A 26207-nucleotide genomic window follows, 5' to 3' on the forward strand; every position below is an offset into this window, starting at 1 on the left:
GTTGGGGGCTCTCCCAATATGGATGATGGAGGAGCGCCGGGCGTGCGGGGCGTGCCGGGCGCGGGGTGGTCAAGTTGGGGGCTCTCCCAACATGGAGGAGCGCGGGGCGTGCCGGGCGTGCCGGGCGCGGGGTGGTAAAGTTGGGGGGCTCTCCCAACATGGATGAGGGAAGAGCGCGGGGCGTGCGGGGCGTGCCGGGCGCGGGGTGGTAAAGTTGGGGGGCTCTCCCAACATGGATGATGGAGGAACGCCGGGCGTGCGGGGCGTGCCGGGCGTGAGGTAGGAGTGCGTGGCTAGGGATCCCCCCATGTGGATAATGGAAGAATGCAGGGCGTGTGGGGCGTGCATGGCGTGCGCGGTGTAGGAGGGCGCGGCTGGGGATCCCCCCATGTGGTCAATGGAAGGATGCAGGGCATGCGGGGTGTTGATGTCCACTTTCAAAAGAAGGGAGAGCATGGTGGGCCCGACGGTGCAGGGTGTGCGGGGTGTTGATGTTACATTCAAAACAAAAGGGAGAACACGGTGGGCCCGACGATGCAGGGTCGCGTTGTCTAGTTTCAACAAAGAAAGACCTTTGGTAAGTCCGCCGATGCCGGGTGTGCAGGGCCGTGCTATTTTCTTTCTTCAAAAAAGAGTCATTGGTTGGTTCGACGGTGCGGGGCGTGTGGGGCCGCATTAGTTGGTGTGTACGAAATACGGGGGACGGACCTCTCATAGGCGGATTTGAAGTTCTCTTATTGTGTTGTACCTCAACATATATTGTTTTTTTTGGAGTCCGTTCGGTCCCTATAAAATGGGGAGCTTGTCTCCTCATTCCCTACACACAAAATTTTGGAGCACTTGGAGTATTTGGAGCTTGGAGAAGGAGTAGAGAGAAGATTTTGGGAGAGCTCTAGAGGTTGGTTTCTTCTCCCCATTTTCTTCGAAGGTTCCTCAAGTGTTCTTCGAATATTCTGAGCATGACTAGTCGTATTTTTTGTCGTATTGTGCACTTGTATAACTTTGATTCCTTGTTTGTAGAAGTACCGTTTGATCTGTGATTATTTTGGCTTGAGCATTTTATTTGTTTGTAGAAGTATGTAGAGAGTTTTTCTAAGTATAAATGGTAGTGTAGAGCTAGCTCGTGCGGGTGTCTTGGGGTGATACGGCCGAAGGTGTGTGTGTGTAGATGATCTTCTTTTCCACATTTATGCGATTCATTCATGTCTTCGTGGTGTTACAGGTATTGTTCTTTATCAATCATCGATTCCTATATGTTTTAAGCTAAAATGGGCAACGGTCGACCGAAGAGCCGCCTTTCCGAATTTATGTCTTTCTTCATATCTTGTGGCCCTGTGGTTGGGTGATCGGGGTGTCTCGCTTGTTTGAACTTAGCATTTCTCTTGCCTTAGGAAATTTTCTCACTATGTCGGGCAATCGGGGTGGTTCCGTCAGTTCTTCTAGTAAAGCTATGTGCCTTCGAGATGAAGATAGTTGCATTGACGGTCTTACGGGTGTAACAGGGCGCGAAATTGAGGTGCGGCAAGAGAGTGACGACTGTCACGGTCGTTCCGAGAGTTATGGGGTTCATAGCTTTGGTTCGATTCAGGGAGCTACGCCTATATCGGGGATGCTTATAGATAACCCCAACCCTAAGTCTATCCTCGTGGATCCAAGGAAGATGTGGGGTATTCGGAAGAAGTATAGCATACCGAGCCAATTTGCCCTTCACGCTCCGGGGGGTAATCTAAGGGCCAATTCTTATGCTCCAGGCTGGGTGTGTATGTACCAGGCTCCTTTTGATCAGGGGCTACGTCTCCCGTTGCCACATTTGATTGTGGAGTTTTGCCATTATCATGGTATTTCCCCTGGGCAGCTCACGCCGAATGCTTGGCGGGTCTTACTGAGTCTGCAGGTTTTGAGTGAGTTTTACAACATCGACGTGACAATCGCCGATATAAAAAGTAACTATGACTTACTGAAAGTCCCAAAGGAGAAGGGTCGTTTCATGCTTCCCAGGAAGAGAGATGCTGAACCGTTGATTACCAATATAGGGGATGGTGAGAGGAACTGGAAGGATAAGTTCTTTTTCATAGAATATGATGCTCTGGGTGTTCCGGATGGGAAACATGTTCCCGCTGCTTGGTCTAACGCTTGTGAGTGTTAGGACTTTGATTGTTCTTTTGTTTTTGTCGTTCATTTTTCCTTACTATACTTCCTAACATGTATGCTATGCAGGTCGCTTGAAAACCATTCCGGTGCAGTTGGACATTGCTGGGAGGAACAACAGGTTTTTGAACATTCCTTTGGGGTATCGGGATTGGGAGTTTCTTCTAGACGAGAGACACATCAAGCAGACGTCTATTTGGGCTGCAGTACCTACTCCCCCGCAAGGTACCTATATCCCCGAATCTTCTGCTGCATCTAGTGTCGTATTAGGTCTTAGAGCTTTAGAGATATTGGGGGAAGAATCCTATACTATCTTTTTGGATAAACTGACCCCAGAGCAACGAGTGTATGCAGACACTTGGATGGCAGAGCTAAAGTTTCGTTACGACCCGTCAGAGATGAACCGTGACGCTTATCTGGAGATGAAACAGAAGAAGAAGAAGAAGAAGCAGGGTGAAAAGTCGGGTAATCCGAGTAGTCAGGCTGTTGAGACTGATCGTCCCCTAGAAACTCCTTCAGGTCGTTCCAGGGGCAAGAGGGTTGCCGAAGACGAATCAACTTTCTTGACCGACGGTTCGGTAACCGTGTCTCTGCCTTCCGGCGCTTCAGCCCTGACGGGGTATCATGAGTTGTCCGGGCAGCTGGAGAAGCTTCTGCTTGAGGAAGACAGGGCTGTTATGGAGGATTACGGAACTCCCAAGGCTTTTGACATGGCTGCCTCTACAGTCTTTGCGGTATTAATATTTATCCATCTCTTTTAGTTTGGGTGTTGCTATTGTTGGTTAATTCTTTCTTATTTTCGTGTGCGCAGGGCTATCAACACGTTGTTTATATGAAACAACTCATGGTTGAGCGTGAGAGAGAATTAGAGTCTCTTCGTGCCGAGAGGGTTGCACTGAGGAAGGATCTCCAACTTGCCAAGAAGGATGTTGAGGCTGGTCACAAGCAAGTTGAGGACTTGAAGGAGCACCTTCGGGCTCAGTTGGCCATGAAGGATAGGGAGATCAGCCGTCTGAAGGCTGAATTAGCAGAGATGGAAGCGTCTCGGTGCAACGAGCTTAAAGTAGCCTGTTATGAGACGGACGTCCGGGCCAGGGCCGAGATGACTCAGCAGTACTTGGATGGGTCGTGTCAGGGTTGGGACACTGCCACTACTCTGAAGTTGTGGAAGGACATCCAAGGCCAAGCTACTCAGCCTTCGGACGATGATGGTGCTGCCGATGGTGAGTGATGTCGTCTTATTCTTCTAGTTTTTGGCAGGGCGAGTGTGCCCTTAGTATTTTATGCTTTATTAAGCCTTCGTACCTTCAAACTTTCTTCTACGTCATTGGACTATGTGTAGACTTTTATGGTACTTATTATTGATCCGGCAGGTCCGGATCGTCGGGAGGTTCGCCCCCTGGATCGGCTATATATGACTTTGATGTTCAAGTGTTTGTATTATTTTCCATCTATTTTGATTCGGATGTTATTTTGAAGATTTAGTTGATGTTGTTCGGGTTGAAATGGGCGTGCGCCTTGTATATGTATATTTTTCCCCCCATTTAGACTTAGTTATCTAAACTTAAGGCTAAATTCAGGGTGTTCGGGGCGAGACAGGCTTGCGCCTTGTATGTGAAATTTGTTCCCCCCATTTAGACTTAGTTGATAAACTTAAGGCTAAATTCAGGGTGTTCGGGCGAGACGGTGTAATACCCCGTTTCCCTGAGTTAAATTTAGAATTTATTTTCAAAATTTAGAAGTAAGATGATTCACGCCGGATATAAAGAAAATGAATTTATTTTAATTCCAACAAACGATTTGCAAAATCCTCTTTGTAAATGTTAGTCATTTAAATTCTTATGCATTTCATATTTATTTAAATTGAATATTAAGCATTTAACATCCACACGAGCTATTTATTTAAGCAAACACTGAACGATTATTACAGTTTTCATAATACAACCCGGAAGACCTTATTTTATATTACTCTCCCACCTACTTCCTTCCACCTACTCCCTCTCACACCCACCTACTCCCTTCTTTTTGCAAACTTAATATAGCTGGTTGATCCGAGCTTCCATTTTCAATCCTCCACAATCATCACACATATTTCATCTCCCTCATCAATTTTCAGCACATCAGCTACTGAACAAATTCAGAAGATTTGCAGAATGATAACCCAACAGATTTCTTTTGAAGGTTAAACCTCTAACTCTCTTACTCGAGCACTTCTTTTGAAACAGAAACTCAAGTTAGAACCCATACATAACACGTACACTGATTCCATCATATATAAATTTGCATATGACAACAAGACCCAAACTCAATGATTTTTATTTATCCTCTGTGCATATACATACATACATGAAGCATGTTTTTTTTTAAAAATAGAAAAGAAGTAGATATTGAAGCTCTGTTTTTTTTTTATCATTGTTTTCGAACTGCTGTGTCGAGTCGGGTAGACAAGTGTGGTGGCTGTGTGAATTGAGTCGGGAGGTGGACGGAGGCACGGCACGGCAGCGGCGCTGCTGTCGCCCGGCCACGGTGAGAGAGAGGGAGCTAGGGCTCGGGCGCCGCTCTTCGCGGTGGGATGTCGGGCCTGTTTCAGCCGAGAGAAGGGAGAACCGAGGGGTAGTGGTTGTCGCCGTTGCTCCGGCGAGCTCCAGCGGCCGTGAGAGCAGTCGAGAGGGAGACGAGCAGCGAGGAGGGAGAGAGAGTCGGAGTCGGCGGACGGCGGTGGTGGCCGTCTGTTTTGCTCGCTGGAGACCGAAGAGGGGTGACGGCCGGCGGCCTTGCTGCCGTCGATCTGAGGAGGGAGAACCGAGTGTCGTCAGCGGCTGTCGCTGCTCCCCGGCGAGCTTCCACGGCGGTGCGGCTGGTTGTTGCTGTCGGCAGCAACCTCGTCGTTTGTCGCTGGGAGTTTGATGGGGGCGGCTGGTCATTGTAGGCGTCTGAGCCGGCGATTCTCGCCGGGGTTGGAGCAGGCGGCGGCGGATCAGTCGAGAGAGGCGAGCAGTCGGACTGATTTGTGGGTGTGTGAGTCTTGACCATGGTTGTGAGTTAGAGAGAGATCAGAGGGAGTCCAGGCGGCGGTGGCGGCTTATCCGTCGACGCCGGAAAAGAGAACGAGGAAGAAGGAGGCTGGGCGGCGCAGCCGCTAGATGTGTCTGCGTTTGTGTTGTGAGTGTGACCGAGAGAGGGAGTAGGGAAGAAAAGGGGGATGGGGTGTTGGGCTTTGGAGTGGGCTTGAGTATATGGGCCGAAAATTTTAAAGGTTGGGCTTTGTTATTTCCTTATTTGGGCCGAGTATTTGGGCCGATTTTTATAAGTGATGGGCTTCGATTTTTAATAGATTTGGGCTGCGATTTTTAAAAGCTTGGGCCGATTTTTAATTTTATTTAGCTGGGCCCGATTTATTTTATTCAGTCTGGGCCATTCATATTTTATTGAGTTGGGCCTCATCTTTTAAATTTATATGGGCTATTATTTATTTAAGCATGAGCTCTATTTCATCTATTTAAATGGCTTCCCTATTTTATTTAATTAGACTATTAATTAGTTTGATTAATTATTTTTAAAGACTTTGGATTGCCTTCAATTAATTAAATTGGGCTTTCTTATTTTTAATTAATTGAACTATTATTAGTTTGATTAATTTATTTAAAGGATAATTTTTATAATAATATTAAATTATTATTAAGTGCATATTTTAAGTAATTACTTATCATATGCTAAGCATGACATGACATTTCATTTGCATCATGAAATAAAAGTATTTATGATTTAATTGGTTTTATTTATAATTCCAATTATTAAAGAAAGATGAGTAAGAATATTGTTGGTGTTCTTAACTCAAGAGAAATGTTTTTAATTATTTATTCATTAAAACCCGGCTAAGTGAATCATAGAATGTTAAGCACTACACCATGACTTAAGATTAGATTCAAGGAGACCTATTAAGAATAGAATTTCTTGTAGGCTTTGTGGACCAAGGGGATTAGCACTGTTTTCCCAAGACAGGTTATGTGATTATGATCTTCAGGCTTTGCCTATCCAGGTGGGCATTACTTTTACTATACGTATATAGAGATCCCCTGCGTGTCGTAGGCCTCTTATACGAATATATGCATGAGATGATTTTAACTGTTAATTTCAGTTTATTATTATGCCCAAATGATAAATGACTCTTATGAAATGAAAATGAAATGTTTATGAAATGAAATGATTGACTGCCAAAAATGTTTATGTTTTATATGTATCCTATCTGTGTTGGTTCGCCAACTTTAAAGGAAATCCAATTGGGATCCTATGCTAGACAAAGGTCGCTAGCTAGGGTTAACGTGTACACTCATGGAGACCGCGAGTCGCTTGCGACCGGTCTTGGCGTCCGTGGTAAGGAGGCCTCCTTCCCGGCGCGTGACAGAAAGGAACAGATATGGATCATATGAAGGAAAATGATCGGCCGATCGACTTTATGAAAATGAAAGAAATATTTTAGTAAGCGCAGGTCATTTAAGAAAACCCCTGTGTGTTACTGTTATGGCAGTTCAATTTATATATGTATGCATGTTGTATTTTCGGCTATGCCCACTGAGTATTTTTATACTCAGCCCTGCATGTATTTCTAAATGTGCAGGTTGAGCAGTTGATGGAATGGAATGATGTTGAGCGGGTGTTCCTTTGACATTTCAAGAAATGTAACCTTGAGTATACATCTTCATATGTATATCTCACACGTTTCCGCTGCAAAACACTTTGATTAGGATAACTTTATGTTATGAAATTGTTACACGTGTTATTGGGTAAACCACCTTAATCAGTTCTCATTTATGTGTATGTTTTATAAGTATCCAAATAATCATATATGATCCTAGCATTTTATCTATGAGTGACATTTCCATATACTTTAATGTTAAGTAATTGTCCATTTCTATTTCTTATTGTTCACCCAAGTCATAACCCCGGTTAACCCGTCATTGGGATAGTGGGCTGTGACAGAGTGGTATCAGAGCGGTTCGTTCGCTCTGACCCTAGAAACCTTATTCTAAAGAGTCGAGTCTAGTTTGATTCTTTATACTTACATGGGTTCATATGGCACCGCTTAACACTCCATTGCATCGTGCTCAATCAAGGAAAGAAGGTAACTGCAGTTTCAACGTTTTAAAGATGTTAATGTTCTAAAATGCTTCATGAATATGTTTATGTGAAGAGCATGTTATGATGAAATGTTGAATGTTTTGCCTTTCATGGCATATTTTCGCAGTCTATGATGTTATGATCAGATGAATGATAGAAAAGTGACATATGTTTCCCCAGAGAACATAGATTGCTATAAGATGCATGATCACAATTTCAAAAGAACATAGACTACTAGATTAGTAGGATATCTCTACAATCTAGATTCTTAAGGTAATGATTTAGAAGAATGAAAGAGAACTTAGAACGTCTCAGCTCCCTTAAGAAAATGATGGTTCTTTTGAACTACAAAGAGGAATGAAAAGATATGTACGAGGTAAAGGAAAAGCACAGAATGAAAATACGAGACGAATTCAAGGTAAACGTTGCATCAAAGGTTGAACCATAGTCTCTACGTTCAAATGTTCAAGTGCGACGGAACATCGAATCGACTTTTGCTACACGATAGATTTTAAGAATAGTGTGTTTTGCCTGTGTACGTATGTCTGTGTGTATATGTCTTAAGAGAGGTTTGGGGTTTGAGATCAATAGGATAAGGAACCTTAAGATAAGTTTAGTTGTCATGATGAACTTATGCTTTGTTATGTATAGTATGTTCATGGCTCTCCAAGTTCGGGACGATGTTTCCCGTGTGACTGGGAGGTGATGATGTTGGACCTGGCCAGTCCACATGATCCAAATCTCAGTAGACGTCTTTTGGGTTGAAAACCCATGTGTTTCAACTTTCGGTTGAAAAAGCCAGATGGGTTCATACTCGAGGTCATTTTGTTCGACCTAGTAGTTAATCATTTCATACCCTCTGGTCATTCTTTTGATTCTCTTGAACAATTTCTACAACACCTTGTTTTGATAGTTGTGTCGAGTTTGAGCCTTGCAACTCGTGAGTTGTCATAATAGATCCCCTTGTTTGATATGACCAAGAAATGTTAGTCTACCGATGTAGTATACTACCCAAACTATGACTTCATATAATTGTGTCTCATTGTGATTGGTTGAGATTAGTTTTTGTCCTATAAATGATATCGACCACTCATTATGATAGAAATTCAGAGTCCAAGCTAAGACCGTAATATAGTGTTCGAGTACGAGGACTTAAGTTAATTGGTCTATGATAGTTTTAAGATAAATTCATAGGAAAGTGTTATTCATGTGATAGGTAACAAGAAATGGGTTGATGACTATTTTAGTCTTTGGAAAAAAGAATACCCCGTAGATGAGCCCTAGGAATGAGGTAGGAGCAAAATGAACCGCCGAAAAAGGACGAGGGAACTTATTCTCAAGTAAATCTCGTGTATATAAATTGGAATTAGGAATCCAATTGATATGAGGAGAGACCCGAATCTATTCTAGATCGGAAAGTTAAAGTACTAAGGAATAAGTCGATACCCTTAGTAATAGTTCTTTGGAAGCACTATGATTAAAGAAAAAGGCGATGTGGGAACTCGATTCTAGCATGAATGAGAAGTACCCAGAATTATTTTCTGTGGTACAAATTTCGTGACGAAACTTCTTTTAAAGTGGATAGTATGTCATACCCCGACTTTTAATCCCTGATTAAGGGCTTAATTATTAATAATTAGGATTCGGCATCCATTTATAATAAAAACTGGTTTGATTTATCTGATGTGATTTAATCAGTTATATATGTGTTTTAATGTGCTTAGTTAAAGGAAAATTTTTATAAATGTGGTGCATAAGTTTTAATTGGTGAGTTAAGTGTATTTATATGAGCCACATGAATTTTAAATTATGCATGAAGTCATGAATTTTATCTAAATTTGATAGTACATGTAACACCCCGTACTTTTCCCTATGTTGTGAGATAGTGTCTTAACACTATCGAGAATACTGAGATGTCAGAGAGATTGACTGTCCTATTAAGAAAATAGGAATAACTGAGTTGGAAATAGAGTCGAGAAAGAAAGAGTGAAAAACCTTGATTAAAAAAAAAAAAAAAAAAAATCGGTCGGAGAGACGTCTAGTTTGTCTGTGTTTGCCGACTGCTTTGACGTGATATTATGTGAAATTACGTGACTGATTGATTATGTGAGTTTTGTTACGTATGTCATTGTGAGCAAGTTATTATGATTTTTATTTGATGACTATTAACACTTGGAATTTTAATTAAGTTTCTAAAGCAAGTGCAGTTTATTTTTACCGAGAAATCAATTGAATGCCGGTTAATGAAAATATTTCCAAGCATATATTTTGTTTTAAAATTATTTTTCCTATGAGAGGAATATTATAATTGAGTGAGTGCACTAATATTAGTGCTATAATTATTTTATGTGGTCACATGAATAATTATGTATTGGTATTTTATTAATTAGTACATTTCCATAGTTTTTGTGATTTATTTTTGATCACCCTTCTCACACTATTACTTTAATTTCCCTACCATGTGACTAAATACCACAATTTGCCAAGTGTAGAGATTATTGAAGAGAGTGTAGAGATTATGAGAGAGTGTAGAGATTAGAGAGAGAGTTAGAGATAGAGAGATCAAGGCATTAATTGCCAATATTTCCTTAAAATTACAAAATCCTCTTTAAAGATCACAAGATCATTTACAATCTTGCAAAATCCTCTCTCACTACTCACTCATCATTTTCGACCAACACCTCTCTCCCTCTTTCTCTCACTTTCCTCCATTTTCCTCCATTGAAGAGACCTTCGAAGCTTCCAAAAATTTTACAAAACACCTCAATCCACTCTAAAATCTTCCATAAACACATCCTAGCTACTTATATTCAAGAGAATCATTGAAGAAAGACTTCCAAGCTAGAGTGAGAAAATGTGAGTTTTGGTGAGAAATTTGGGTAAGTGGTCATGTATTCCATAAATCTTGCTTGAATGATGTTGTATGAAGAAAGAAAATCACCTCTCCCTTGTTCTTAAAATTTTCAAAAAAATGGGTCTTTACCCTTCAAAAATTTTCTTTTTCTTTCCTTGATTTGGGAAAAAAAAAATGAGATCTATGTGGTGTTTGTTGATGATTGATGTGTGTTGTGAAAGTATATGCTTTGAGATGTGAAAGTCGATTGAGTTTAGTTTACAAAAAAAAAAATTGGGAAATTGTGAGTCGATGATTTATATGATGATTGATGATTATTGAGTTAATATATATGAATATCTTGATGATTAGCCATGAGATATAGATTTTTCTATTAGGTTAGTTTACCTAAAATTGGGATGTTGAGATCCTATGAATCAATTGATGTATTGATGATGGATTTGAGTTTATGAGATGATCTAGATGATTAATGATGGATGAGATTGAAGCTTGAGGTTGAGAAATGAAAAATGAAAAGTGTTAGTTTGAGGAAGAAGATGACATACATATGTATCTATATGTGATCTTGTTTTATGATGTTGATTTGTGCTAATTGGTAACCTAGGATGTTAGATCTATGATTTGATCAATAGGTTATACATGATTAGTGATATTTTCAAAAGAGTTTAGTTTAATAAAAATTAGGACTTTTTGCCTATGTGTTATTAAAGTGATTTTGGCTTAAGATATATGTATTTGAGCATGATATTAGTGTATAATTATATTTGAGTAAGTCTTTTGTTGGCTAAGAAAATTTTTGACTTAGTTTAGTTTATATGAGTTTTTGAGTTTTCATATTTTGAGAAGTCGATGATTGATAAAATGAGATCTAATTGCTTTATGACCATTATGTGAAAGTTTGTCATGTTTTATTAAGAGTTTTATGATGATACATGAAGTTTCATTAGAGTTTAGTACATGATAAAAGGGAATCTATATGTGTATAATGATTTATATGATGAATGAGATCATGTTTGAATAATTGAGTAATTTTGTGCATGAAAATGAAAAGAGAATTTTAATGATGCGTTCATTGAAACGTTTTACTAGAGATTTGAGGTTATGATGTAAGAAGAGAGTCAAGATTTGAGTATGATGAGCATTATAATGTGCCTGAATGTTTGTGAGTGTTATATGTGTTTAAAATGAGCTTTGATGAGTTTCCTTGAAGGAATGTTGAGTTGAGTATTTTAAGAGTTTGAGATGAAATTGTGGTGAATTTCGTAGGCCTACTGACCTACTGTGATCGACGGTTTTTCAATGTTAAAAAAAAAAAAAAAAATTTATACCAAGTCTCTACATGAGTATTGAGAACATCGGTAAAATTTCAAATGATTTGGACTTCGTCTATTATTTTTATAAAATACAAAACCGAAACTGCACATTACTACCGAGAGTTTCAGAGAGCAGGGGAAAGAGTCATTCATTTCAGTAGCTTCCTGTGTGATCTAGCTTTCCAAAATTTTATGGTATTAACCTTATTGAGTTAGCTAGATATCCACAAAATTTGAGATCAGTTTGACAACATTTACTATTTTTCAAAAATCCAAGTTTTCGATTGCTCAAAACTGCCGAATATGGTAAACTGTAGTAAAACAGTCATATCTCCTACAATACTTGGAGTTTTTGACTCTATTTTTTTTATATGAAAATAGACTCGAAGACCTTTCTTTTGGTATGAGTCTCGAGTCCAGGAGGTGTCGAAGTAAGAACAGGATAGATTTTGAAGTTGAGTCAGTGTAAAAACAGAGCATGTTTTGATAATGTTTGATTGTGTTTTCTTATATGCTTTATGTGATTGTGTTGTCTATGTGTTGAATGAGATTGGACGAGCCTTATATGAGAGATAAATCGAGACTTAGTACCATGATCTTCTTGAAACTTATCCTTGAACTTAAGGATTTGAGATGAGTGGAGAGTTATATAGAGATGAGTAAAGAGATAGAATATGAGATAGAGCATGAGTTAAGGCTTTATGAGTATGGATTTTAAAAGGATTAAAATGTTTTAAATCAAATTTTTTTTATGGAGTTTAAAATGCTTATTTAAGTCATTTATAAATGAATAATGAGAAATGCGTAAAGGAGTTCGTAAATGAATCGCGGCATGAGATTTTCAATTTCCCTAGTAAACTAAGGAGATATTATGAAGGAACAAGCAATGAACGAGACTCTCACCACCGAGTCACTACAACAATTGGAGAAGGGAAAAAGTTCACGCACAAACAAGATATGTACATCACCTCAAGATGGAGGTAAAGAAAAAGGAAATGGAAGGAAAGCACTAGAACTAAACTTAAGGTATAACCCAACCCCAAGACTAGTAGGCTCAAGTTAAGAGAGTGAATGCTTTGGCTAAAGTGCCAGAAGCTACAGCAAGAATAAAGTTGGAACACCACCACAATCGAAACTTAGAAACCCATTAAATAATCATTTGGAAATGAGAAAATGAGTTTACATGGCAGAAGGAGTGCCATTAATCTTTAAGTGAAAGTTACCAAGATGATGAGAAAAGTTTGATGTTAGAATTTCCTAGTCAAATCTGAGAAGGTGACTTAGGACAAACGAAACAATTAAGGTAGTTCACCACTTTACTAAGATGAAGTGGGTGAAAGAATGTTGTTAGGTCCTGAACTGGTCCAACAGATGATTGAGAAAGTCGACCACATCAAACAAAGAATCAAAGAAACTCAAGATAGACAAAAGTCTTGCGCCGATAAACGCCGATCGGAATTAGAATTTAATGTTGGGGATCGAGTTTTCCTCAAAGTCTCTCCCTCAAAGGGAGTTATACATTTTGGAAAGAGGAGCAAGTTACGACCCCGTTATATAGGACCTTTTGAGATCCTAGATAAGATAAGCCCTGTAGCCTATAGGTTGGCATTGCCACCCAGTATTGGAGACGTGCACAATGTGTTTCATGTCTCTCAGTTAAGAAAGTATGTGTTTAATCCAAAGCATTTGATTAAGCCAGATAAAGTAGTCCTAGTCAGGACTTAAGTTATGAAGAAAAACCAGTCCAGATACTTGATCGTAAGGTTCAAGTTTTATGAGATAATAATATTGTTCTCGTCATGTAGTGGAACCATCACAGTATGGAAAAGGCCACAAAAGAGATGAATGAAACGAATGACTAGTATCACAAGATAGAATACCAGATATGCAATTCCGAGGACGGAATTTTTATAAGGAGGGAGGAATGTAATACCCTGTTTCCCTGAGTTAAATTTAGAATTTATTTTCGAAATTTAGTAGTAAGATGATTCACGCCGGATATAAAGAAAACGATTTATTTTAATTCCAACAAACGATTTGCAAAAATCATTTTTGTAAATGTTAGTCATTTAAATTCTTATGCATTTCATATTTATTTAAATTGAACATTAAGCATTTAGCATCTACACGAGCTATTTAGTTAAGCAAACACTAAACGATTATTACAGTTTTCATAGTATAACCCGGAAGACTTTTTATATTATTTTATTTTATATACTCACCTACTCCCTTCCACTACACCCACCTACTCCCTCCTTTTTAAAAAAGTTAACATCACTACCCACTACCACCACCAACTCCCAGCCAAACCCACTGATATACTTCACCCATCCCCTTCCACTTTTACTCAATCTCCCACACAATTTGCCATATTTCACTTTCAAAAGGAAACCCAACGAACAAGTGCAGAGGTAAGAACTGCAATCATAATTTCATAATTTATTTCTTACAACACAAACTCTCCACCTCAATGAATATACGATATGTGAATCAATTTCAGCTGCCACACAAATTCAAACAAACCCATTCTTGAGTATCACATTCTAAAAATTTCAAACTTCACAAAACAAAGAATCATATGCATATATATGTTCACTGACCTTTATTATAACAAGCATTTATATGAATATACATATGTACACTAAGAGTTTATTTTTTTTTAAAAAAAAAATGAATGAACTTTGGGGTCTTGTTGTCGTCTGTTGTATGAGTATCTAGCGGCGTCGGGACGGCAACGAGTTTTCTGCCGGTTGTCCGGCCGGATGTGTGCGAGGGTGATGGGCGAGCAGCTACTGCTGTTGGTGAAGGCAAGGGGAGTTCTATCTCAAAACCAAGGGAAACCGTGGGGGCTGGGACTGGTGGTTAGGGTCTGGAGCGGCGGTGGCCATGGCTCTTGCGGTGGCTGTCGGAAGTCAAAGGGAAGAGGGAGGCAGTAGCTAGGGCACGACGGTGGTGGCGGTTTTGGCCGCTGCTCGCCGGAGGTTGCAGGAGGCAGGGGTTTTATAGCTCGAGTTCTGGGGATTTAGGGAGAGGGCTCGACGGCTCTGCTGTCATTCCGAGCGGGCTAGGCGAGAGACGAGCGAGGGAGAGGGAGCTGTGCAACGGCGGCTGTCGCTTTACCGGCGGCTGCTGCTGCGGCGCTGAGTATGTGGGAGTGAGCGAAAAGCGAAAAAGAGAGGACGGGGATGAGAGTCGAGGGTTCCGGAGGGGCTGCGCTCTCGCCGGTGACGGAGGCGGCGCTTCGCCGAAGAAGAAGGGAGGGGCGCCGATTGAGAGATCTGTGAGTGTGAGAGTGACGAGATGGGGGGAATGGCGGCGGCGGCGGCCGGCGCTGCTACCGTCCGCCGGAGGAGAGAAGAAGGCGAGGAGGGGAAGGCGCAGCAGCAGCTGCATGTGTGTGTGTGTTTCTGAATGTGTGTGCGTGCGTGTGTTTGATATGGGAAAGGGGGGAGGAAAAATGGGCTAGGGCTTAGCTTAGGATTGGGCCGATTTTTATCTAAAATGGGCTTTGGGGTAGGGCTTTGTTAGAGAGTGGGCCGATTTTTAGTGGGCTCGAGTCATGGGCCGAGATTTTATTTATTTTTGTTTCAGCTGGGCTTTTAATTTTTAAATCTGTTGGGCCTTTATTAATTTATTTAATTGGATTTATGCAGATTTTTATTTAAAGGAGATACACTATTTTAATTAATTAGACTTATTAAGTTTGATTAAAATTTTTTTAATTTGCATAATAATATTGTATTATTATTATGTGCATATTTTAAGTAAATTACTTATTATATGCTAAGCATGACATGAAATTGCATTATATTTTGCAATAAAAGTATTTATGATTTAATTGGTTTTATTTATAATTCCAATTATTAAAGAAATATGAGTAAGAATATTGTTGGTGTTCTTAACTCAAGAGAAATGTTTTCAATTATTTATTTATTAAATTTTGAAAACCCGGCTAAGTGAAACATAGAATGTTAAGCACTACACCATGACTTAAGATTAGATTTAAGGAGACCTATTGAGAATAGATTTCTTGTAGGCTTTGAGCATCAGAAGGATTAGCACTGCTATTCCGATTCAGAGATAAGGTTAAACGACAGGCTTTGCCTATACAGGTGGGCATTACTTTTACTATACGTATATAGAGATCCCCTGCGTGTCGTAGGCCTCTTATACGAATATATGCATGAGATGATTTTAACTGTTAATTTCAATTTATTATTATGCCCAAATGATAAATGACTCTTATGAAATGAAAATGAAATGTTTATGAAATGAAATGAAATGTTTATGAAATGATTGACTGCCAAAAATGTTTATGTTTTTATATGTATCCTATCTGTGTTGGTTCGCCAACTTTAAAGGAAATCCAATTGGGATCCTATGCTAGACAAAGGTCGCTAGCTAGGGTTAACGTGTACACTTATGGAGACCGCGAGTCGCTTGCGACCGGTCTTGGCGTCCGTGGTAAGGAGGCCTCCTTCCCGGCGCGTGACAGAAAGGAACAGATATGGATCATATGAAGGAAAATGATCGGCCGATCGACTTTATGAAAATGAATGAAATGTTTTAGTAAGCGCAGGTCATTCAAGAAAACCCCTGTGTGTTACTGTTATGGCAGTTCAATTTATATATGTATGCATGTTGTATTTTCGGCTATGCCCACTGAGTATTTTTATACTCAGCCCTGCATGTATTTCTAAATGTGCAGGTTGAGCAGTTGATGGAATGGAATGATGTTGAGCGGGTGTTCCTGTGATATTTCAAGAAATGTAACCTTGAGTATACATCTTCATATGTATATCTCACACGTTTTCCGCTGCAAAACACTTTGATTAAGATAGCTCTATGATATGAAGTTGTGATACGTGTTATTGGGTAACCACCTTAATCAGTTCTCAATTATGTGTATCCAAATAATCATATATGATCCTAGCATTTTATCTATGAGTGACATTTTCATATACTTTAATGTTAAGTAATTGTCCATTTCCATTTCTTATTGTTCACCCCAAGTCATAACCCCGGTTAACCCGTCATTGGGATAGTGGGCTGTGACAACTGATGTAGTGAGAAGAAGACTTAATTAGCTCTTTAATTTTGATAGATAACACTTAATTAAAAAAGTGGGCCACACATGATTAACACTTAACTATCACTTTCTTAATCTCCGTGCCGAAAACAAAATGGCCACATTTATTGGGACAGAGGTAGGGATGGCAACGGGCCGGATCTGGACCGGATCTCATCAATACCAGATCCAGATCCGTTTTTATCTATGAGATCCAGATCCGGATCCAGATCCGTGGATCTGAAAATTTTGGATCCAGATCCAGATCCGCCAGATCCGCGGATCCGCGGTTCCAGATCCATGGATCTGCTGTTTTTAAATTCCCATAATCCAATATGCCAAAATGGCTGCCAAATCAAAAATCAATTTGTCAACATGATAAATACATGGCTGCCAAAACCAATCTAACAAAATGGCTGCCAAATCAATGGCCGAAATCATGCTGTAGACATCATTGATTAGAATCAGAAGTGGTAACACAGAAATAGGATAGCCCTCTATGTTAAACTACATATTTCTTAACAAGGAGACCAGATAGCATATTCTCACTAATTTATGTCTTCTCATGAAAACCACATTTATCAAAGCCAAAAATTCTCAACAGAAACCAGAAACTATAAATTGAGCTCGACTAAGGCTGAAATGACTGAATCTAACAAACTCAATCTCTCAAAAATGGCTGAAATTAACAATTTATCTAACAAAATCAAAATGGTGCGGGCGCAGCGGCGACCGGTGCGTGCGTGCGTCGAGAGAGCTGTAAAAGAGAGAGTGTGAAAGAGAGTTGGGCAGAGAGTAAAAGAGAGAGTGTGAAAGAGGGAGTCGCCGACCTGTAACTCCGCCTTCGCCGGCGAACTGAGAGGGAGGCTGGCAGGGTGAGGCCGACCGCCGACGAATTGGAGTGCTCCGAGAAGGTGGCCGACGAGCTGGAGCTGGAGTGGTCCGAGAAGGGAAAGAGGGGCGGCGAGCGAACTGGAGGAGGAATGGCGTGTGCGGTGTGCCGCGTCTGCTGCAGCTGTTGCTGTCCTCGCCTTCGCCGGCAGCGGGCGGGCGAACTGGTGGGGCGGTGGGCGGCGGCTGGGCGAGGGAGTGAGAGAGAGTGACTGAGGCGGCGGGAGAGTGAGGAGATTTGGAGATGAACGAGACGAGAGATGATAGGTTAGAGAGAATTAGAAATCTAGGGTTTCAATTTTGATAGTTATTCTATTTTTTCTATTATTTTTTATTTTTAATATATCTAATACTATTAATAAAATAAATATAAAAAATAAATAATATATTTTAAATAAAATCGGATCCACGGGTCGGATCTGGGTCGGATCCGGATCTCAAATTTTAAGATCCAGATCCAGATCCGTTTTAGAAAATGAGATCCAGATCCGGATCCAGATCCGCGGATCCAAAAAATTGAGATCCAGATCCGTAAAATCGAATCTGAATCCACGGATCTGGACCGGGTCCAGGATCCACTGCCATCTCTAGACAGAGGGAGTACTATTTATTAAAAGAATTACAACAACTGATTAAGAATATTTCATCCATTTGATTTCAACGGTTGATTTTGCCAAATTTTAAGCATGCATTATTTAAGGAAATAGTTATTTTAGAATAATGCATTATTTATATTAACAACATTAACACCGTATTGTTGGCCAGTATCTTTTCTAATTATACTGTTTAATTAATAACGTTAAATTCATATGAAAAAATAATAATAATATTCTTACACATCGATATGAGTTAAATAAGATGGTGGGAAAATATTTTATCATTGATTCTGCTTTTATAGTATATAGGCATTGCTTGAAAGAAAAATTAAGAATCACAACGTATAAAATCTCATAAAAAAATTATATAATTGACATCGATTAATGCTTTTGAAATATTCTCACCAAAGAAATAAATACTCTCTCGCACACTAATCTTTTAGCTGATTCCAACTTTGATGTATTTAAAGGAAAAACGTATTTAATAATGATCTCAAATGAATTTGATGTGCGACCTCCCAAATTTGAAATAGTAGTATTATACTTATGTTAATCTGACTTAAAATTAAGGCTCTATAACGATCTTCCCAGTTGCATGACCACTAACACCTTTACTCCAACCTTCTTCACCTTTACTCAAAGCATGCTTCGAGTCAATAATCGTCTTGAGCTTCCCTTCCTTCATCAATCCAACTAGGAATTTCAAACCTTCATCATCACTAGGAGTCAACATGAAAGTGAACAACTTCTTCTTGGAGAAAGTGATCTTCTTCACCGTAGAAGCCCACTTAGTGCCGAGACTCGGAATTAGGTCAATTACGACGCCGTTTTCGGCGAGGTTCGGCTCGAAAACCGACCAAGGAACCGTCGGCGCGCAATGCACCACGGCGTCGTATCTCCTGCCCGACGGGCTAACGAGAGCCGCCCCCTCGGCCGTCTTGTAGTCCAGGACCTCGTCCGCTCCGAGCCCTTTCACTAGCTCGAAGTTGCGGGCCCCGCACGTGGCCGTCACGTGCGCGCCACCCAGCTTCGCCAGCTGGACGGCGTATTGCCCGACCCCGCCCGAAGCGGCGGTTACTAGAATGTTCTTCTGGGGCCCGTTTTCGTCTCCGTGTTTGTTGAGCTTGAGCCCGGCATACTGCGTGAGGGATACGAGGGCAGTGAGGCCGGCAACGGGAAGGCCCGCACCCTCGGCAGCGGACACTTCCGCCGGCCTCAAAACCGTCACTTTTTCCTTAGCCACGCAGTACTCGGATAAGCCACCCGCAGTCTGTTCAAAGATTGATAAAAAATGTAATGAGAAATTTCAACTACATTATATTTGTGAGAACGGGAGAACCATCAAATCTAATGCATTCACTGTAAAAATTAATGCATTTGCTGTTAAAATTAATGCACTCAAAAAAATAAAAAAAAATGCTCCCTTCAGGATTCGAACCCAGGATCTGCATTCATCCAACAAGATGATGTATCCACCGTAGATCTTGATGATCGAATGGCTTAAAATGGTTCTCCGTTCTTTTTTTATTTATGGTTCTTTCCTGAACCTCTCCCTATATATATATATATATATATATATATATATATATATCTACAAAATTAATTAAATGGAGTATTTAATAAGCACTTACATAAACACTCAAAACGGTAACAACATTATCACCGGGTTTGAATTTTTGGACTCGAGATCCAACCTCCACCACCTCTCCCGCCACATCGTTGCCTAATCCAAAACATCGAAAATTCAGTAGTCCTAATTAATTCAAGCAAGACTCACAAATTCAAATTGGTATGAACCGTCATAAAATTGTTGCAATAGCTCTCCTCATTATATTAATTTTTCTAGCTCCCAATCATCGTCTCAATTAAAACTTTAAACTGTTAGAAAAATTCTATTATCGAGGATAAAAATACTCAATCATGCAAAGGAAACGCCCCTTTAATTAAAGAGTAAAGACGAAGTTACCGGGAATGGGAGGATGAGATCTAGAAAGAAAGGGGCGTAGCAGATTTCTAAGATTATAGATCTTCCAATCAACTGGATTTATGCTTGCAGCTTCCACCTTTATGAGAAGTTCATCTTTTCCTGGACTAGGAACTGGAACTTCAACATGCTGCAGCAACTTACATATCAATTATACTAATCCAACATATTTATAATTATATATAGTTGCAGTCTTGAGGAACTAATAATCGAGATTTAATTACCTTCAAACCCACGGCTCCGTCGACGTAACCGCCGCCGTAAACAAGTGCATGCATAAGCCTGCTCGCCATGTTAGATACAAGAAAAATAAGTAAATGAGTATTTATGTGTGAAACAATTCAATGGAATCATTTAAAAGAAACTAGTTGGTTTAAATAGAGATGGAATCATTGGATGAGAATCATCGGAATGGGTTGAAATGACAGAAATGCCCTCCACTCAAGACTATGTGGATGTGGCAAATCCGCGGCCGCTTGCATTTTCATGATTCGTGCGGCCGTGCCCTTATTAAAGGGTTGAATAGTCTTTGATTGGAGGTTCGTGAGCAATTTCGATTTTTCGGAGAAAGGTCACGAAAATAAAGTAAGACGCTTTTGATTATACAATTCAACGAGGCCTACAATATGAATGTGAGAACGTGATCTCTCACCTTTTATAATTTCGCAAGATATTTATGAGATATTTTGCTTATGCATTATATATTGATTTATTTTGTTTGATGAATGATGTTTAATGCGCCCAAACATTTGTAATAAATACTAATGATTTGTTTTCGTATGCAAACACACCGTTTGAATTCGACGAAATTATAAGCATATATTTTGAAATCGGTCCATTTAGGGGTGAGCAAACCCAATCCGGACTCGCCGAATCCGTCCGGATCGGACCAACCTATTATATATGTTCGGTTCGGGTTGGGTCCATTTTCTAGAAACGAATTTTTCCTGGGTCGGTCCGAGTCGAAACCCGGAACCGACCCGTACTCTTATAAATTTAATATTTAATTTATATATTTAATATTTATAATAATATTAAATTATTAATAAAAACTTAAATTAAAATTTCTAACCTACCCTACCTAAACCTAACGTCTGGACACTCACACTCACACTCATTTGTCATTTCTAACTTAAATTATTAATACAAACTTCTAATTAAAATTTTGAATTAAACCTAACTTAAATTAATATTTATTATGCTTTATGTATGAAAATTAAGTGCGAAACAGGAAATTAGGAAAAAAAAATTCCGACCTCGGCGGGTCGGTCCATCCTCTCAAAATTTTCGGTCCAGCAGACCCGGCGAGTCGGTCCGGGCCCGACCCGCTGCACACCCCTAGGTCCATTATAATCAGAAAAAGGTAATTAATTAAAGTTATCTAAGCTCAAAAATATTCAAGTCTTTGTTGTAAATATATCTTCTAGATATATCTTATGTGTGTTGATTAAGAAATCTCCCTAAAATCCTAGCTTCCTACTTGTATAAATAGAGGCCTTTGGCCCTCATATTGAAGACGCTCAATACATATTCTCTTCTCTATTATCTTGTTTCTCTCTAATTTATAATACGTTATCTGCATGAATCTCTAACCCTGAGTCTCAAATTGAGTCAATATTGGAGGTATGCCCTAGGAAAGAATCGTGTCCTTTCGAATTGGTAATTCATATTCAATTATGGATGTGATATTTCGAATTATTATTTTGAAATTGTGAACATCGATGAAAAAGGAATCAAAATAGTTATAAATTCTCCTATTGCAATAGATTTGAAAATTATTGCTTTATGGGATCAAATCGCTTGGTATTTGCTATCAAAGTTATTATTATTTTTATTTGATTGGTTCAATTTTTTATTAGATCTACAGTTCTAAATCTATAATATGATTTTACAAATTGTTGTTTGGTTATCTCCTATTTTTGTTCAAACTTTGGGACGGTTTTTGATTCAACCCAAGGTTTTGTTTGGTGTGATTCATTACTTTGGCTTTCACACGTAGAGGGGACACTGCTCATATTTTGTTTCTCCAAACCCTTCATTTTAATCATTTGCTAGTTTCAATAATACGATGAGATATGGAATCCGAGCAAGCGAAAGGTACCATTGAGCAAGTAAGAAAGGCATCTGAATACGATATTGGATGTCATAATTAATAGATTTTGTATGTGGATTAGTACATGTACAGTTGAAGACTATAGTTATAATTGGTTGATATTCATTAAAATAAATCAGATTAATTTGTTTACTATGAAGTTTATTGTTATCATTTTTCATGTTAAATTCTGTGATTTTTGTGCTCCTATTTCGAAATTTGACATGTTATATTTTGAAATATTATATATATATAGGGTGCGGTTATAGTGAGAACCACAATTATCGTGAGAACATAAGAACCAATAAAATTACTGCATTTGCTATACAAATTAATGCATCCGCTATTAAATTTAATGCATCCGAAAAAAATAATTTTTTTGCTCCCTTCAGGATTCGAACCCAGCACCTGCATCCATCCACCAAAATGATGCATCCACCGTAGATCTTGATGATCGAATGGCTTAAAATGATTCTCCGTTCTTATTTTATTAGTGGTTCTTATTTGAACCTCTCCCTATATATATATATATATATATATATATATAGGGGGAAGTTCTATGAAAACACAAAATTAAATAGAGAATAAAGACATGATCTTATTCATTGATTTCGTGAGATCGGATGGATGAGATTCACTACCATATCTAATGTTGATATACAACAAACAAAGGGTGTTATATCTATCCAAGGATATGTTTGTACTTTTAGGAGATATTATAACCGAAAGCACATTTAATAGTCTAAATCAAAGCATATTATAAATGGAAAACTCGGACCTCGTGTACGTTACATATTAGAAACACAATATCTCATATCATTCTTACTTATGTAATTCATTAGCTTAGCCCATTTTTTTCTAAAAGTCGCCATTGATCAGCACAACTGGAGAAAGGAGTTTAAATATATGGATGTGCAAGGTATGAATTTTTTTATTAAATTTTATCAGGTTTGTATAAGTTTTTAATTCTCCACTCAACACCCAAATCATCATTTTGTTTTCTCAACTAAGGTTATGAGGCTTCATAGATTCTGCTATAGCAAATCACTTTTACAACATCTTAATTTAGATTCTGCTATAGTAAATCGTTTTTACAACATCTTATTTTCTAAGAGCAAGAAGATTTTGAACACTATAGATGATCAGGTGCAATTAGTAACAATATAGTTTGGCAAAAGATCTTTTAAGGCCAGAATATATATATATAGGGGCGCGCTCCAGTGAGACCCTCTATTTTTCGTGTAACATGAGTACAATGAATAAAACATATAATACTAATGAACAAAATGTATATCTAATGAACAAGATGTATATACTGATGAAAAATAAAATTTAAAAAATTCGTAATGAATAAGACATATATACTGATGAACAGGGCCGTATATATTGATGAACAATGCAGTATATACTGATGAATAACAAAATTTAAAATATTCTGCTCCCTCCAGGATTCGAACACTGCGAAAAAAAATCACCATCCAAATACAATATCAGCCATAGGATTGATAAAATAAACGCACCAGATCGTGCCCTAGATCTCACTAAAATTAGGGGGTCTCATTGGAGCGGCCCCCTATATATATATATATACATACACACACACATTCTATTTTTTCGAAATAATCTTGAAAATTAATTGATGTTATTTAAATAGCACAAGTAGTATTCCTGAAGAATATTACATTCAAGATCTTAAATTGATGCTATTAAAGTAACACAAGTAATATTCCTGAAGAATATTACATGCTCCAAGAGCAAGTAAATTAAACATTTGGATAACATATCCTTGATTTTTTTTATCTATTTTATTCATATTGTTGCTCACGAAGTAGCACAATCAATATTCATGAAGAGCAATTCATATTACATGCTCTCAAAAATTAGAACTTGAAGGTTAAATGGCCTGAAGGCCGAATGGTTGTACTCTTTTTTCCTTACTAAGTTTTTTCCTACGAGGTTTTCTTAGTTAAGGTTTTTAACGAGGCAACTAGTGTGATATATGAGTAAATATATGTCTAGTATTCTTTTCCTCTACCGAATTTTTCCCATGGGGGTACAGAGAGGTTTTTAACAAGGCATGAACATCTAAACAGTAACATCATATGAAATCTTGTGATATTTGTCATGGTGATAGTGCCACTACACATATTATTCTTCAAAAGAAGAAGTATTTCCTTAAGTTGACATTAGCTGAGGATAATGTTAACACAATAACAGGTGCATCAAACATCATTGAAGGCTCCGGAAGAGCTTGTATCATTTTGCCAAATGATACTAAATTAGATATTGAAATGCCCTGTACTCTAGTAAGTCTAAAATGAACTTAATTACTAAGTTTCAAGGATATCCGCAATAATGAATACCATATCGAGACAATTGTGGAAGGTAGCAATGAATATCTTTACATAAATTCTTTTGTTTCAGGCTATAAGCTGACAAAAGAAAAATTAGCAACACTATCTTCTGAAATGTATTACACATTCATAAAAGCAATTGAGACAAACCATGTCATGAACGTGAAGTTAAATGACACAAAAGCTTTAAACTTCGGAATGATAGGTTTGGATATCCTGGAGCAACTATGATGCGCCGAATAATCAATAATTCATATGGGCACAACATAAAGAATCAAAAGATTCTTTCTACAAATGAATTCTCATATGATGCTTGTGCGCAAGGCAAGTTAGTCATTAAACCTTCATATATGAAGGTTAATACTGAATCTCCATCTTTCTTAGAAAGAATTCAAGGAGACATTTGTGGACCTATACATCCACCTTGTGGACCTTTTCGATACTTTATGGTATTGATTGATGCTTCTTCTAGATGGTCACATGTATTCTTGCTTTCTAATAGAAATGCAGCATTTGCTAGACTACTTGTTGAAATCATAAAATTAAAAGCTCAATTCCCAGACAATTCAAACAAAAGATTTTGTCTTGATAATGCTAGTGAGTTTACGTCTCAAGCATTTGAAAACTATTGTATGACTATTGGAATTGAGATTGAACATACAGTCGCTTATGTCCATACTTAAAATGGCTTAGCGGAATCATTTATTAAACGCCTTTAAATTATTGCTAGACCATTACTTATAAAATTAAAACTTCCAACTACTGCTTGGGGTCATTCCATATTACATGCTGCAACATTAGTTCGACTAAAGCCATCAGCCAATCATGAATACTTCCCAATGCAAATTATCTTTGGCCGAGAACCTGATGTTTCTCACTTACGAACTTTTGTTGCGCGGTTCAAGTCCCAATTGCACCCCCACAACGAACAAAAATGGGTCCCCAACGAAGACTTGGGATATATGTTGGATTTGATTCACCATCAATTATAAGGTATCTAGAACCTTTAACAGGTAATTTATTTACTGCACATTTTACATATTGTCATTTTGATGAAATGACATTTCCAACATTAGGAGGAACAAATCTACATCTAGAAAAGCACAAGAAAATCTCTTGGAATGAGAAAAACTTATCACATTTTGATTCTAGAACAAATCAATGTGAATAAGAAATTGAAAAGATCATTCATTTGCAAAAGATTGCAAATCAAATTCCTGATACTTTTGTAGATACAAGAAAAGTGACACAATCTCACATACATGCTGCAAATACTCCAGCTAAAATTGATGTCCTTGAAGGACAAATAACTTTGACAGCAGATGAGTCTAAAATTCGTCAAAAACGTGGTCGACCAGTTGGTTCCAAAGATTCTATGCCTAGAAAAAGAAAGGGGCAAGATGGAAACCAAACAATGACGAAAATGACTAATCAATCAAATGAAAGTGATGTAATTCCTGAAGAATTACAAGTATCTGAAAATCATGAGATCTCAATAAATTATTACATTCAAATCAGATACTAGAGAGAGAAAATATCATCGTTGATGATATATTTGCCTTCATATAGCTCTTCAAGTTTTAAATGAGGACCCTGAACCAAACTCTGTTGCAGAATGTAAACACAGACTTGATTGGCGAAAGTGAAAATAAGCTATAGAAATGGAATTAAATTCCTGTGATAACCGGAAAGTATTTGGACCTATAGCCCTAACTCCGGAATCCAAAATCCATGTTGGATACAGATGGATCTTTGTTAGAAAGAGAAACAAGAAAAATGAAGTTACGAG

At 38.4% G+C, this 26207-nt stretch overlaps 1 protein-coding gene and 2 long non-coding RNA genes across 3 annotated transcripts; 2 read left to right on the forward strand and 1 right to left on the reverse strand.

Annotated features, from left to right (window-relative positions):
* The first annotated feature begins 3881 nt into the window (after nucleotides 1–3881).
* Nucleotides 3882–7061, forward strand: LOC130984934 (uncharacterized). The gene is made up of 3 exons (XR_009088822.1): nucleotides 3882–4329; nucleotides 6109–6187; nucleotides 6767–7061. It is a non-coding gene; the product is annotated as an uncharacterized LOC130984934 (long non-coding RNA).
* Nucleotides 7062–13705: 6644 nt separating this feature from the next.
* Nucleotides 13706–16425, forward strand: LOC130984939 (uncharacterized). Its single transcript, XR_009088826.1, has 3 exons — nucleotides 13706–13844; nucleotides 15470–15545; nucleotides 16142–16425. It is a non-coding gene; the product is annotated as an uncharacterized LOC130984939 (long non-coding RNA).
* Nucleotides 16426–18316: 1891 nt separating this feature from the next.
* LOC131026653 (chloroplast envelope quinone oxidoreductase homolog) lies at nucleotides 18317–20452 on the reverse strand. Its single transcript, XM_057956568.1, has 4 exons — nucleotides 20197–20452; nucleotides 19955–20102; nucleotides 19620–19711; nucleotides 18317–19258 (listed from the first exon to the last, which is right to left on the reverse strand). Exons 1-4 carry the CDS (start codon nucleotides 20263–20265, stop codon nucleotides 18554–18556), a joined length of 1014 nt encoding a protein of 337 aa, XP_057812551.1. The 5' UTR covers nucleotides 20266–20452; the 3' UTR covers nucleotides 18317–18553.
* Between the last annotated feature and the right edge of the window lie 5755 nt (nucleotides 20453–26207).

This window comes from Salvia miltiorrhiza, chromosome 5 (assembly GCF_028751815.1).
Source record: "Salvia miltiorrhiza cultivar Shanhuang (shh) chromosome 5, IMPLAD_Smil_shh, whole genome shotgun sequence".
NCBI lineage: Eukaryota > Viridiplantae > Streptophyta > Magnoliopsida > Lamiales > Lamiaceae > Salvia > Salvia miltiorrhiza.